Below are 15,052 nucleotides of genomic sequence, written 5' to 3'. Positions count from 1 at the left end.
CTCCCTTGCTAGGGTTAAATTTAATTAGGCTGCTGTACCTGGACATAAATAATGAATGTGAGATCTCACCTGCACCTCTTTATATGACTGAGCATTCCTGTGTGTACATAATGTCACCCCTCACCTGTATCTGCTACTCAACTCGAATGTGAGGATTGAAAAGTTTCATCTACAAAGTACAAGTTAATTCAACCGGTGACTTCTCTTTCGAGGGATGCAAATTCAAAATATGTGTTTGAAAATGAGCCACACCCATGACGGGCTAAATACATGTTGTGACAAGCTTTGCATCGTGCTCCCTTAAAAAAAAGTCACCGCCACCACTGAACACCAATACATCAAAATTGAAAACACTTGCCCCTCTCAGCATCCCAAAGAGGTCTCTCAGCTCATCGTCTGCTTTCAGGAGCCATATAATTGAACATATGGATGCCTCAGAAGATTTTATTATGCTCTATTGTAATGTCTATTTGACATTCTCGTTCCCCAAATTATTATAATATTCAGAACTTTTATTTACTACTACTCAGTTCTAATGTAAGATTTTGACAAACTTGCTGATGTGGTGTTTGTTATATTGAGAATTTTACCCTTTTTTTAACAGGACCATTTTTTGGTTTCACATTTTTAAGCTTACATTTCTTGTGTTCTTAAAATCTAAACTGATTGACTAGAAAAGGCAGCAAAATGTGCAGCATACACAATTCTTTTACTACTGTTTAGAAAGAATCCCATAATGCATCTGGATAATAACATGTCCAGTGTGTGCAAAATGACAATTGATGAAAGATTACACATCATTCTTAGGATTATATGTATATCCAAAATGTTACTTTATAGGTCTTTTATAAAACGTAGAAGAACAAAAATAAGAGGTGTGTTTGGACAATTGACAAGAGCTGCTATTCCATTATTCAGGGTAATACGATCAGAAAATATACATCACAAACTTAAACACAACAAGAGTAATCATCAGACAATCTTTAATTTATTAAGGCATGTTTATTTTCATGTTATTCAAAATGTATAAAAACTTAGTACTTCACGACTTTGTTATCCAAAATATTTGGTTTATTTAGGTGTTTAATGAAATAATGTACTATGATGGAGCCATAAACAAACTTGTGAAAATGTAGGCCAAACAGCTGGACTTTGCTGTGTCTTTTAATATGAAGTAAGATTTTAAACGTCCTGTATTTACAAGTCCATGTAACAGGTGCAATGTGATACAGCAGTTCTACAACAGGATTTTTAACACATTTTAAAACATTATCAAATAAAGAAAAACTTAATAAACTAAGCAATGTCTTCAGGATTACAAGCAGATCTGTTGCAGGACATTGACCTGTTTTATAGCACTTTATACTCCTGATATACAGCAGTCATGTTCAGAGAGATTACTGTTAGTAATAATGAGCCATAACATATATGACACTTCTTGGAATAAGATTTATCAGTCTTTTATAGCTGTCATTGTGAAGGTACACACATATATCAGAATTGGTTAGAGTTCAAAAACAAAGGCATTTAAATGCAATGGGGCAATTTGGTGCACACATTTTAAAACATGAAAATTAATTAAAGCAATGATGAGAAAACAGAGCTCTAATTTGAACTTCAAAGAAATAGAATAAAATATCTTAAAAACTTTGGTTTATACTTAAAATGTATCAGCACATTTGTTAAAAACAAAAAAAGTTACATTGCCACATTGCCTTTCTGTCATTGAAATTGAAACTAAATCCTACGTATATTTTCTTTTATACTAACACACGATCAGCTGTTTGGTGTGAATGAACAGAAATGTTTTCCAGTTGTGTCATCAGTGATGTGTTACTCCTGCTTTATATCTCCTTTGAGTCTTCTCTTCACACGGGAATATGGGCTCAGTTCATCATCCATAATGAAGTCATACAGAACCTTCACCCACGACGTGTAACATGGAAGATCTTCGTAGTATTCTGCTGCTATTTTCTTTACCTGATGGAAAGAACGGGATACACGATTTAAAAAGATAAGTTTGTGGCAATTACATTTATTCATTTTTAAGTAACATCTCACAAAGGAGGAACATCGCAAGCCATATATCAGAAGATCCTACGATATTCGTAGTACACAATGCTAAGATTAAAGTGTAGATGATAAATAAAGATGAGTAAACATGCAGAAGCAGAAAAAATAAAGCAAAATGAGAAATTAACATTTATATACACTATAGACACACACTGTATGAACCGGTTTAAATGTCTATTCTTTAAATTTTGATAACAATATAACCATTTGTAGTTGTATTATTTGTTTCACCACATTTTAAAACATGAATTAAACGGTTGTAAGTGTGTCTCTTGATTGGTATGTTTGGTAAACTTTTTGTTCAAAATGTTTTTCTCTATACACATTGTACCACATACATCTGATCAATTTAAAAAGGAGACATTTCTGGAGTAATGTCAATATGGTACCACCTATGGCTTGTTTTGTTACACATGACCTGTGCTTTTTTTCTCAATCACTTTTACCAGAGACACATTGCTGAACATTAAACAATACACACTTGTCAGTTTTTTTTCATATGTTTTACTGGATATTTTAGTCAGAGGTAGGGCTGAGTGATTCATTGATATCGAATCGCAAAAGGCTGCGATATTTCACCCTGGACCACAAAACTGGTAAGGGTAATTTTTTAAAATAAAGATTTATACATAATCTGAAAGCTAAACAAATAAGATTTCTATTGAAGTATGGTTTTTAGGGTATGACAAACAATTTGAGATACAACAATTTGAAAATCTGGAATCTGAGGGTGCAAAAAAATTTTTTGTGGCATCCACTCAGAAAATAAAATTCTGATATGGAAGGAAATCTACAAACAGGGTTCCCACACCTTAGTTTACTTCAAATTCAAGGACCTTTCAAGGACTTACCAGGTCAAATACCCTCAAATTCAACGACTAAATGTGGGGACACATTTCAAGTGAGAACAAGGTTACAATGAGTTACCTTTTAAGATACATTGTTACAGTTCCCTTTGAAGGGAACTAGCGCTGCGTCAACGCGGGGGACACCTCCAGGGGTAAGTGCGTCTGAATGTGTACAGCAAATTCAACCAATGGTGAGGCTTAATGACAAAAACAGGGTGACATAGGAAAAAAGATCTCACTGCGTCTCAGAGAGGATTCATTAACTTTAGCTTTGTGGGTTTATGACAGGAAAAACTTCAAAAAAGTTGTCAAATAGTTTGCAAGCTTTTGGGGGGCTACTTTACTCAACTGAATGTAAGACTACACTTCTTCTCCTTCTAATGTAAGACTAAACTCCTCCTCAGCAACTAGTTTCCCAACAAGGTGATGCAATTAGGGATGCAGCAATACAGTTAGTCAACGGTTAAATACATCCCTCGGTTTTTGGTTTGGTTTTGAGGACTTGGCCCATTAAACTGATTTTAACATTATTATGTTTCTCTCTTCAGTATTTTTACATTTTGCGTGCAAGTTAGCTCCCTGTCACGTGACAATGGATCGCAGTAAATGTAGTGACTAACCATTAGTATTTTCTTACTGAAAGTGATTATGTCAAGTCTGCATTAGTTAAAGACTCAGTAAAGATATCTATATATGAGGAGCTCAGATGCAAAAGCCTCTAAATGCTACCTCCATTAAAAATGACATAATGAAACTAGCCGAATGCTCTCGGCATGTACTATACGTTTATTAAATACTTTAGCATAAAATACACTTAATCCTGGTCTCAGGCTATTCAGAAATACTGCTTTGTTGTCCATCAAGAGTCGGATAAAAATATGCTTATTTACCAAAAAAACATGTCAGATGGACTTAAGAGGATTTTGTATCTGATATAGAGATCACTGTATCAGCTCACAGCAGGCACTACTGTGCAGTGATTGTTTCATAGATTAAAAAATACATCTCACAACAACTATCTGCTTGGCCTTCACACAAATGCTCCCAAATATATTCTGAGGTCACACCGATTACATTTCAGAACCATAATTTAAAACCAAAATAGTTGGGTCAGTGACAAAAATAGGTTTGGCAAGATGAGAAATTCAAAAAACTTCTTTTAAAAGCATGCATCAGGTTTAGTTCAATGCATACATTGTATTTATTTAACTGTTATGCTATAAAAAATTACATTTGTACCATTTTTATGAAATTTAAGACTGAATGGACCTAAAAAATGTCAAATGGTGTAACCGCCAATTGCACCAAAGAATGAGAAATATTAAATATTTTATTTACCTTGATGGCATGTTAGCGTAATAAAAAAAATCATTTATCATAATATCATTTTATTAGTTTTACATCTAAATGTAAATTTTAATGCGTTTTTGTAATATTTGTCTGGACATATGCTGAAAACAGCTCTGTTAAAGGGATAGTTCGGCCAAAAATGATATTAAACCCATGATTTACTCACCCCGAAGCCGTCCGAGATGCATATGTCCATCATTTTTCAGACAATGACATTTTCAGTTATTTTAGAAAAAGTTTTAGATCTTTCAGTTAATTAAATGTGAAGTTATGGGGTCCACGACCTTCAAGTCCAAAAAATGTGCATCCATCCTTCACAAAATAAATCCAAACGGCTCCACGATGACAAACAAAGGCCCCCCGAGGGCAATCCACACAGTTTCCCTGTAAAAATATCCACATTCAAAACGAAAATAACTCGCAGCGTACGAAGGTTACTCTGCTGCTGCTCTGTGCCCCCGCCCTCCGAATTTGTCATACATCACTAAGAAAAGTGCGTACACTACGCTAATACTCTCGCCTGAATATAGAGGAACCTAAGATGGCGGCGCTACCGGAAGGTAGTTATTTTTGTTTATAAAGTTTTAAATATGGATATTTCTACAACAACACCGCACGGATTACCCTCAGAAGACCTTTATTTATCATCCTGGAGCCGTTTGGATTTATTTTGTGAAGGATGGATGCATTTTTTTTTGGACTTGAAGGTCGTGGACCCCGTAACTTCACATTTAATTAACTGAAAGATCTAACACATGATGTGTTTGTCTGAAAAAGATGGACATATGCATCTCAGACAGCTTGGGGGTGAGTAAATCATGGGTTTAATATCATTTTTGGGTTTAATATCGAACTATCCCTTTAAATAAGTTATGTAAAAACGTATCATATTACACTAAACTAGATGATTATATTTTAATCCACATTTATTTATGAATATATTTATATTTTTATTTAAAAAAATATTAGTTACACCAATTGACACAGACCGGTTACACCACATTGACATTTTTGCAATTAGCCCCCAAATATTGTTTCAAAATGAAATAAAGCCCAAAATTTCAGACTTCGAAAAACGATAATGTATGCAAGTAATCTGCACATTTATTTTGAAATATTACCCTTTAATTGAACCATATGGACACAAAATAATTAAAGTCATGTCATTGACCCAGTTTCAATTTTGATCCCTGGAAAAAACCTTTAAAAATTCTATCGGTGCATACATTAAACTAAATGTTAATAAAACCTGGACATCTTACCATTGGTAGTCGGCATCCTGGAATGCTGGGGAAGTCATGGTGCTCATTGTGGTACCCAACATTGAACGTGAGCAAGTTGAGTGATCCATAGTAAGAATAGGTCTCATGGCCTTTGAGGAACATATAATGCTCGGCAATAAAGTGTCCAGAGATGGGATGGAGACCCATCCCTAACATTGACCCCATCATCATGTAGACCACGGGCTTGACTCCCCAGATCCAATAGAGGAGAGCATTAAATGTGAACTGAACTGCCACGTTTAGAAGCTCCAGTTGGCTGATTGGTTTGGGGTTGATACACAGCGGACGAATGGCGTAGAACAGCGGCTGAAAAATTATCCAGATAAGCTTGCGGAAACGAGTGCAAAAGAACCATCCCTCAAAATCGGTGGGTATGTCAACATCCACACCATCTCCGCCCAAGTAGCGATGGTGGTCCAGGTGGTAGCGCTTAAAGGATGCAGAATAAGGCAATCCAACCGGAAGATTGGCGAAAATGGCAAACAAGCGGTTCCATTTTGCACGGTTGTTACCGAAAGCGGTGTTGTGTGAGATCTCGTGAATGGCTAGTGTCATTGAATGGTTTACGCAACTCCCAAATACATATGTCCAAAACAACACCCATTTCCAAGGCAGGTCTTTCACCAAGTAAAAGGCCAAAAACTGGATGGCAACCATCGAACAGACTATCCATTTTAATCTGGGGTCTGGTCCCATCAGGGACTTGATCTCTGGATATTTAGCTGTCGAAACATAGAAAAAAACACAGATGTTATATCATACATTACTTTTCGTGATGTCAAGCACCAATTGCAAAGATGCAGTGTCAGGGATGATTAAGACATTTTTTAATTGAAAAACTTAAAAATTCACAGCACAATTTGATAAGGAACCTTAATATTAAACACTTGATGTGAACATCGAGTTTGCTCTGTGGCGCGGTTGTAGAGAGCCAACTTTTGTAGAGGTTTTGCCAGCATTTATTGCCACAGTACATTCTGCCCTCTCCACACTACATCTGACAAACCGCTCTACCGGTGCTTCGAAGGTAAGTAACAGAACTATAGATAATTAAATATAGGTAAACTTGCTGTATTACCCTGAGGCAGTATTAAACAAAGCTGGGCTGCTGCTGCTAGGGCTATGACGGTGGCAGTAATATTTCAACCACGATGGTAATGCAAAATATGTTTGTGTGTGGGTGCGTACATGTGCATGCGTGTATATGCACAGCATTGATGCATATAGGCTTATATACAATGCATACATACATTTTGTAAATGTAAACGAGGATCAAATAGACGTTTCTTAACAAACATGCATGTTCATAGGGGCCAATTTCTTTTTCCGCCATTGGGTCCTCATCACAACGTCAAGCAATGCTTGGGTAACTTAGCAACAACAGACGCTCTGGAGCACCCAAGCGATTTGAAAAGTAGGAGGAAAGTGACAAGAGCCGTTTCTCAAATACCAAGTACGCCAAACTCGGACTTGTGTCCTTCGTAGTTCGAACTTGCAAGTTCAGACTCGGAAGAACAAACTCCTGACGCGAAATGCATTCTGGGAAACTTCGCTGTCATAAGTCCACACAAGTCTCCTCTGATGCATCCTCGATAAAATGGGTGGATCAAGAACACATCCGGGGATTTTATGTGAACTTGGGCTTGATGCGAACTTTGAATTGGAACAGTACTTGGGCCGCGACTGATGACGTTTCACAAGTCCACAAGAACGCAAGTACAGACAAGAACGCATATTGAGAAACGGCTATGGTCACTTTTTCCACGTGGTTTTAAACGCTAAATGTGAAGCAAGTGAGCATATGTGCTTGGCCATTTCGGTGGGTGCTATGGCACGAGCCCAGAAAATAAATGGTTAAAGCCACAGGCCTAACAAGGTTGTTTTTGTTTTATTTGAGCTTAATATCTCAGAAAATGGGGCTTCAGTAAGCCTTTTCTTTATCATTAAATATTTCCAAATATGGCCACTGGGCTGTTCCACATGAAACAGAAGATAAATTATGGTAAGCAGCACACAACTGATTGTAACCATTGACCTCCATAGTAGGAAAACAAATATTATTTAAAAAAAGTTATTTTTAAAAATGATGTTAAGCACACAGATGACGGTCAATTTAAATAATTTTCCATAAGAATTAAATAGATAAAACTTGATGATGGTCGAAAAAGCAAAGTCATGATGATGGTCGAAAAAGCAAAGTTATGCACGCTGCGCAAAACACATACAGCAGGAGAAACAAGAATGAATGAATGAATTTATGTTATATACTGGTACTAGCCAACTTAGTTAGGAAAAATCCAATACCGGTCGACCTCACTGGCTATGTTTACATGCACAATTTTTTATCAATCCAATTGAATTTAATACAATTAAAGGTTACGATGATACAGTTTACATATGCACTCTAAACATTGCAATCTGATTAAAATGTTAGTTTACATGTACATTATATAGAATCCAAACGTCTGTGCAAGCGCCTAGCCAGGGTTGCCAGATTCGCGTGTCAGAACCATCCCCAATGGACATTCAAAACTAGCCCAAAAACATCACAATGACTATTCACAGCCCAAATACCCATAACTAATGAACGAAATACTTTCATCGTTAACCCAAAGAAAAAACAACTGGTGGAAACAGTTTAAGCTCAAATCTAAACTCGAAAAAAGCAGAAGACTTGGAAACCCCTCGCTGCAGACAGCATCTCTCAACGAGTTCACGCTTTATCTCTGGATTAAAGTCAAAGCAGAGTTGGAGAAAGTTGTTCTTAAGAAGTTTTCAGATATAGGTGATGAAAACACACTTTTCAAAAGTCACAACGCTATTTTATTGCTTTAAGTAGCCTATGCTTTAAAAGTAAACATAAACGCGGCAGAATGTACATTGCGTGACCCCTGTAACGTTACCTTAAAAATGCGTAATGGCACTGCCTTACTATTGCGTGTTTCTGTGACGAGAATCATGTTATATAAGAGTTTAATATAAGACGTGAACTTGAGCACAAAGGTCCTCCGCATCTGGCATGTGCACAATGTATTTTTGCATCCGACTGAGAAAATACTACGATTCACACGTTTACATGCATACTTTTCTCCTGCGGATCGGATCACAGATCACCACCCCCTTCAATAAAATCCAAATTTGCATCCGATCGTTCTCAATTGTATTGATTAAGGTGTTTACATAAAGGCTTTTCAATATGATTGAGCCATCAATACAATTACAAATGGATTATTTGTTTGCATCATGTAAACGTACCTAGTGACAGTCATCAAAAAGCTTACATAGCATCTTGAAAAATCTTGATTGATATTGGCTGACCATGGCGACATTTTATTTTATTTATGACTTTTTGTGTTTGAAAATGTTGACAGTGGAAGGAAAAATCACCGGCCCAGTAGAAAAAATCCTTAACGTTAAATCCTGGATGCTCATATGCATTTTTCACCTACTGAAAGTGAGAAACTCATTTACCTGTCTGTTACGCATCCATGCTTATTGCAGTACTGTTCTGGCTGGTTTACTAGGACCCTCATTAAACATTTACAAAATAGTTAAAAACACAGCTATATGAATGCTATTTTTACCAGAACTCCTCCACGTCTTAACCCTCAGGGGTCTGAGGGGGTTTTGGAGCCCTGAAGAAGCTTTGACATTTGTCTTTTGTTCGGTTGCTTAGAAACATAATAAAGGCAAAAGTCTCATTACACTGTATTCAGCACAAACAGGCCTACCATAATATGTGAGCAACATGTATGTACACGTTTGTATTTTTGAGTAAATAATGGTTTATGCATGCATAGTTATTTCAAAGTCCACAAACTCCATACTAAACAGGCTTAAAGATATATATGAACTGGTATGGCCCAAAACACAAATATATGAGCATTCAGCTTTTACATACACTTCTTTTTTTTCTTCAATGTCATGATGGTGTTAATTCGACTTATCTATGCAGTACGTTAATATTCTCCTGCTGTAAGCACCTGGTTAAACGTTGAGTATGTTTTTATTTAATTATAGTCCCAAGCTGTGGAACTTGATCTTTAATAAAGTGTTAAAGAGTAACATCTACACATGCCTATAAATATCAGTGGTGACTTCTCTCAACGTTTTAATAGTCACGCCACCAGAAAATAAGTCATCAAGTGCCCCAATGTATAGTGAGTGAGCCAGTGGCCTTACCAGTGCTAGACCACGTATACACCACCATATGCTAATTCATGACCCAGCGAGCTAGGAAACACCAGGATACAGAAAGTAATTTCAGTTTAGTTCAGTTAAGTTTCTTACATGTTTGTTCACTTTTAAATCGTATTGTCGTCATATTGTGTTCTTAATATTTGCCTGTTCAGGGGCAAAGGTAGCGTGTTTTACTCGGACACTGCTGAAAAACAAACATTTTTTTACTTGCTTCATGTGTTGTTGAACATGTGAAGTGACATAACGGTCTGTGTTCCTCTGTACAAATATACGAACACATATTCAAGCTTATATGCTTGTCAGGAACGTTCATGATTAAAAATGAAAATGTAAGCAGAAACAAAAGCTATGAAATGTCTTTGTCATTAAAATATGAAATTAGTGGTAATAATTGATTATGACAAACATTTTACAACCCTGTCCATCACATACAATTAATTTCTAATTCAACTGCATCCGTTTGGTTATCAGTTTTTTCTTCAGTTTATAAACTCTGCTCACATATTTACTTATTTTACTTTATCTTTATTTATCTGGATTTGTCAACTTTTCTTTCATTTGAACAGTTTGTGTCCACAGATTACTAAAGTGTCTTTTTAATTTTGAGGCAAGGACTTGGATTGATAAAACTATACCCCCAATTTAGCAATCATTACCCAAAGGCTTTTAGGCAATTCACAAATCTTAGCTTACTTATTAACACAAAATCCTAAATATTTCTTTGTGACCTTAGACAATGTCAGCAAAACCAGCATGTTGGACTGAGCAACAGCAGTACAATAGGAAACATTACTCCAAACATTGCTCCTGCTGTTTATTAAAAACAAATGCAAACAAACAATGTGCAGCATGCAAATGTTTGCAGCCAGTTTCAAAAGGACCCAATCTGAACCTGATGAATTCTTTCACATGCTGGGTTTATATGACAGCGATTGGATACATGTCTGTACAGGTATGGGCACTGTAACATCTTCAAAGCAGACAAACATGAACAAGCATGAATAGAGATTTTGCTGAACACTAATATCCTAGATTAAGGATGTGCCGTTTAAACAGTACTGTATACTAGAACAGAGATCTTCAAACCTGCTCCTGGGGACCGACTGTCCTGCAAAGTTTAGCTCCAACACAACTTTCAAGTGATCATAAAGATCTCGATTAGCTGATTCAGGCGTGTTTGATTCGGGTTGGAGCTGAACTCTACAGGAGGACAATAAGGGGGCGTGCACACCAAAGCTTTTACGCCCGCAGCCAGCGCATGTTTTCAATTGATTTCAATGGAAACTCTTTTTTTAAATAAGCCGGCACTCTGCGTTTTTTCCGCGCTCGCCACTGAGCGTCGAGAGTTGAAAGAGATTCAACTTTGGGTGAAAAGCTCCGCTCGTCAATGTCAGTTCCCACACGGCCGTCCAATCACAGTGGAGGAGGGGCGGACAAGTATCACAATGTGCTCTTTTGCAAACTTTAGGTGTGCAGCAATATGGTTTTTAGTAATCGGTGGCTTTATTATATTGCTTGTTCAGTGTTTTACTGACTCATGAACAGAGATGTTAGTAAGTTAAAATGATGCCTTCAAATCTTTGGCTGTCATTCGGGGTTGTTTCTTAACCTCATTGATGAGTCTTCGTTGTGCTCTTGAATTGGTAAGAAGTCATTCACAAAAATCAAATTATCTCAGTTTTTTGCTAAAAATTTGGTACTTTTGAAGAAACCTACACTGTAAACAAAATTCCGTAGAAATTACAATGTTATTGCAGCTGGGTTGCCGGTAATCCACCGCAGATCCAAATGTATGCTATCCACTGGCAAGAGTTTGTTCAAAGTTAAATACATTTTAAATATTAACTTTTAAATATTTTATCTTTGCAGAATAAAACTATACAACAACAGCCTCATGCAAAGCATTCTGGGAACCAGAAATCATCATCAAACTTTTTCTGTTTTTTGCTTCAGATTTTGTTTCCCAGAATGTTTTGCTTGATGCTGTTTTTTTTTAGTTTTACTCTGTAAAGACAAAGACTTAAATGTTTAATGTTCATTTAACAAAATGTTGCCAGTAAAAAACATACATTTAAATGTACGGTAAGTTACCGGCAACCCAGCTGCAATTTCTACAGGTTTTTTTTACAGTGTACCCATATTTGATAGGTGATAAAAAGAGAACAAATTAAGGTAGGATGAAAACTTTTGAAAACTTTTGATGAAAACCTTAAGCCCTGTATATATTATTATATTATATATTAAGCCTTCTATATTAAGGTCACTTTTGTAATCAGTGTTTTACGTGTTTGCTAGATTTTCTATTGTAATCATAATTATGTTACCTGCAATTGTTAAATTATTATTGCTGCTATACTATTGCATTTGGGTATTATTTTAGAAATCTATGCAGCAAAAAAGACCAAATCCTGGCCATAGGATGTGTAAAGCCCAGCTGTGGTGTTTAATTTTTATTAAAATAAATCTATTAACTTATACATTGTAGTCGTGGTGCTTCATAATTTTTGGATGGGTGCGCCTACATTTTTGCTGGTGCTCCTAACTCTTCAAAGTTGGGAGCACCAGTGCTACCAAATAAAAAAGTTCATTTTGAGCCCTTAGAGTGACAAGAGTTTAAGAACAGGCCAAGCACAAGTCATGATTGATTGTTCATGCTTTTAATCTTCAGGCCAGGGTGATAAAGTGTTGTGCTCATATAATTTTCAATGGATGCTCCTAACTTTTACATTTGGGAGCACTAGTGCTAAATACTAAAAAAGTTCATTTCAAACCCTGGGTCTATCAATTAAAGAGTTTATCCCACAAAGCAATGAAAGCTAGGTAGAAAAATTACAGCTTTACAAAGATGCTAAGAAATGATGTCTAGAGGTCATACAACATGTTACCACTTTAAATAATCCATACAATAGTTGTACACTTAAATACACTTTGACATTGTTTGTCCTGGACTTATACTTTCAATGCTAGGTATTAAAGGGAGATTTCACAAGGCTTTTTAAGATGTCAAATAAATATTTGGTGTCCCCAGAACATATATGTAAAGTTCTAGCTCAAAATACCATATAAATAATTTATTACAGCATGTTAAAATTGCCACTTTGTATGTGTGAGCAAAAATGTGCTGTTTTTGGGTGTGTCCTTATAAAGGTACAATGTGTAGTTCTTTAAGTATTTTATTAGTCAAAATCAATGTCTTTTATTCATAAATATGTCCTCATTGGTGTCAAATGACCTCTGCCAATGATCTGACTTTTCTTTAAAAGCTTAGAATTTCTTCTCTTCATTTACATTGAATGGGTAAGTCCACGAAGGCTTCCACGTCGTTCCGCCATATTGAAAACCTATTATAGGAGAGATGGTCAAAAAGCACTAGCCTACTGCAACACGTTCTCACAACGTTTTCTCGTTCAGAACACGTGAACCAGCTGAAATGGACAAGGAGATCAGTGAGTAGATAACGGCTACCGAAGTTGCAACACCCATTCGTGCTAGAGAGCACTATTCGTTGGAATGCAAAATACAATTTCACCACTAGATGGGGGAAAATACCACTTACTGTCCCTTTAAATGCAAATGAGCTGATCTTTGCACTAAATGGCAGTGCCGTGGTTGGATAGTGCAGATTAAGGGGCGGTATTATTCGATGCTGACATAACAAGGGGAGCCAAATTTCAATGACCTATTTTTTTCAAATGTTTGCAGAGAATGGTTTACCAAAACTAAGTAACTAGGTTGTTCTTTTTCACATTTTCTAGGTTGATAGAAGCACTGGGGACCCAATTATAGCACTTAAACATGGAAAAAGTCAGATTTTTTATGATATGTCAGTCCCCTTTATTGAGTTATGACTAAAACCAGTAGAAAAGGATTGCAGAAGTAATAGAGTTACAAATACAATGGGCCCTTTGAGAGCAACCACAATGCTGATGTGGCCTAAGATGAAATTGAGTTTGACACCCCTGGTGTAAAGTCTTACACAAATAAACTTTGCATATAGATTCATCAGCGTTTTCATTATTTGTTCATGACAATAATATTTAAAGAGAACTAGCTCACATCCACTTTATATCCTTTATTTATTCACATCAGAAAAACATTCAGCTTTTATTCTATTGCTGCAGCATTGTCTCTGTGCTCTGGATTTGCATCTTCTATAGTTGCTATATGCAAAGCAGGGCCCTTATGTAACTTACACAATGAAGTTGTGTAAATCGACACCGCCGTATTTTATCTGTTTTACAGGATGACATTTAAACTCTGGTAGGTCCACACTATTTCTCCTGCACACAGATTCAGATTTCTGCACTTTAAAGTCGATCATTCAGAAGGGATGAAGAGATCTATTGTGAAGACAGACAGATCGCGAGATAACCTACATAACCCTTCTCATGTGACGCAGACTCTCACGTTACCACCACAGTCACCATTTTACCATCTAGTTATACACAACTACTGGCTGTAAAATACAGATTTTCAATAAACAATCATTAAAATCAAACTATTTAACGACGGAATTGAACGTATTTCCGCTAGCGTAAAGCAAAGTCAGGAAAATAGTTAGCAGCTAGTAAATGCTAAAACGGGACAGTTAGCCGGCTAACATTAATTACGTTAGCTGATATATCTTCATGTGTTTTAATTTTCGACATACTAAGACACAAAACGCATGCACCAGTAAGTATTTAGGGTCATGTGAAGTGTTTTGTCGTGTAGTATGGTACAGTACAGGTCAGTTAAGGAAATGTCTGGGAGTGGCTCACATATAACGGTCATGCTTTACTCCTACTCTAAATCCATGTAGACGAAACCTTTTAATTATAAAATTATAATGTGTTATTCGATGGTGGACAACAACGTTACACATTAAAGATGCATTAGAGAAAATAAATAACCACTAAACTTTAACTCTCGGTAGGAACAATTTTACATAACAGAATCCCAAACAAAAGTAACTTGCATAAATCGATAACGCGGATAACCTATAACGCGGATATGCGCGGGTTATATATATGGTTATATTATGATAATTATTAATCAGAGTGAAAGAGAAACATTTTCCGTGGCGCGGTAAAAGACTCACCCAAAATTTCTTTCCTCCGGTCCGCGTGAGGCTGGTCTGTATAAACCCACTCGAAGTCTTCGCGCGCTACTCGATTGCCCATTTTATTTTATCTTTACCTGAATTCGTCGGGATGTGAGTGTGGGAACAACAGCGGTTATTTCGCACGACTCTCCCACATCCTCTGTCAGCGATCTCAGTTTCCGAAATTGATCTTTCGATTTAAGAGAACTGACGAG

The 15,052-nt window shown here is 36.5% G+C and overlaps 1 protein-coding gene across 1 annotated transcript; it reads right to left on the bottom strand.

Moving 5' to 3' along the window:
* Window positions 1–969: 969 nt before the first annotated feature.
* degs1 (delta(4)-desaturase, sphingolipid 1) lies at window positions 970–15,052 on the bottom strand. The gene is made up of 3 exons (XM_055170494.2): window positions 14,835–15,052; window positions 5,534–6,276; window positions 970–1,980 (listed from the first exon to the last, which is right to left on the bottom strand). Exons 1-3 carry the CDS (start codon window positions 14,914–14,916, stop codon window positions 1,834–1,836), a joined length of 972 nt encoding a protein of 323 aa, XP_055026469.1. The 5' UTR covers window positions 14,917–15,052; the 3' UTR covers window positions 970–1,833.

The sequence above is a fragment of the Misgurnus anguillicaudatus genome, chromosome 11 (genome assembly GCF_027580225.2).
Source record: "Misgurnus anguillicaudatus chromosome 11, ASM2758022v2, whole genome shotgun sequence".
In the NCBI taxonomy this organism is placed as follows: domain Eukaryota; kingdom Metazoa; phylum Chordata; class Actinopteri; order Cypriniformes; family Cobitidae; genus Misgurnus; species Misgurnus anguillicaudatus.
This window is presented reverse-complemented; position numbering and strand designations above follow the sequence as displayed.

Excerpts from the sequence above, each read along its gene's own strand:
- degs1 (XM_055170494.2), bottom strand. The coding sequence starts at position 14,916 with ATGGGCAATCGAGTAGCGCGCGAAGACTTCGAGTGGGTTTATACAGAC. Across the intron at positions 6,277-14,834 it reads CCGGAGGAAAGAAATTTTGG|CTAAATATCCAGAGATCAAG; the intron begins GTGAGTCTTTTA and ends ATGTTTCGACAG. Across the intron at positions 1,981-5,533 it reads CAGGATGCCGACTACCAATG|GTAAAGAAAATAGCAGCAGA; the intron begins GTAAGATGTCCA and ends TCTTTCCATCAG.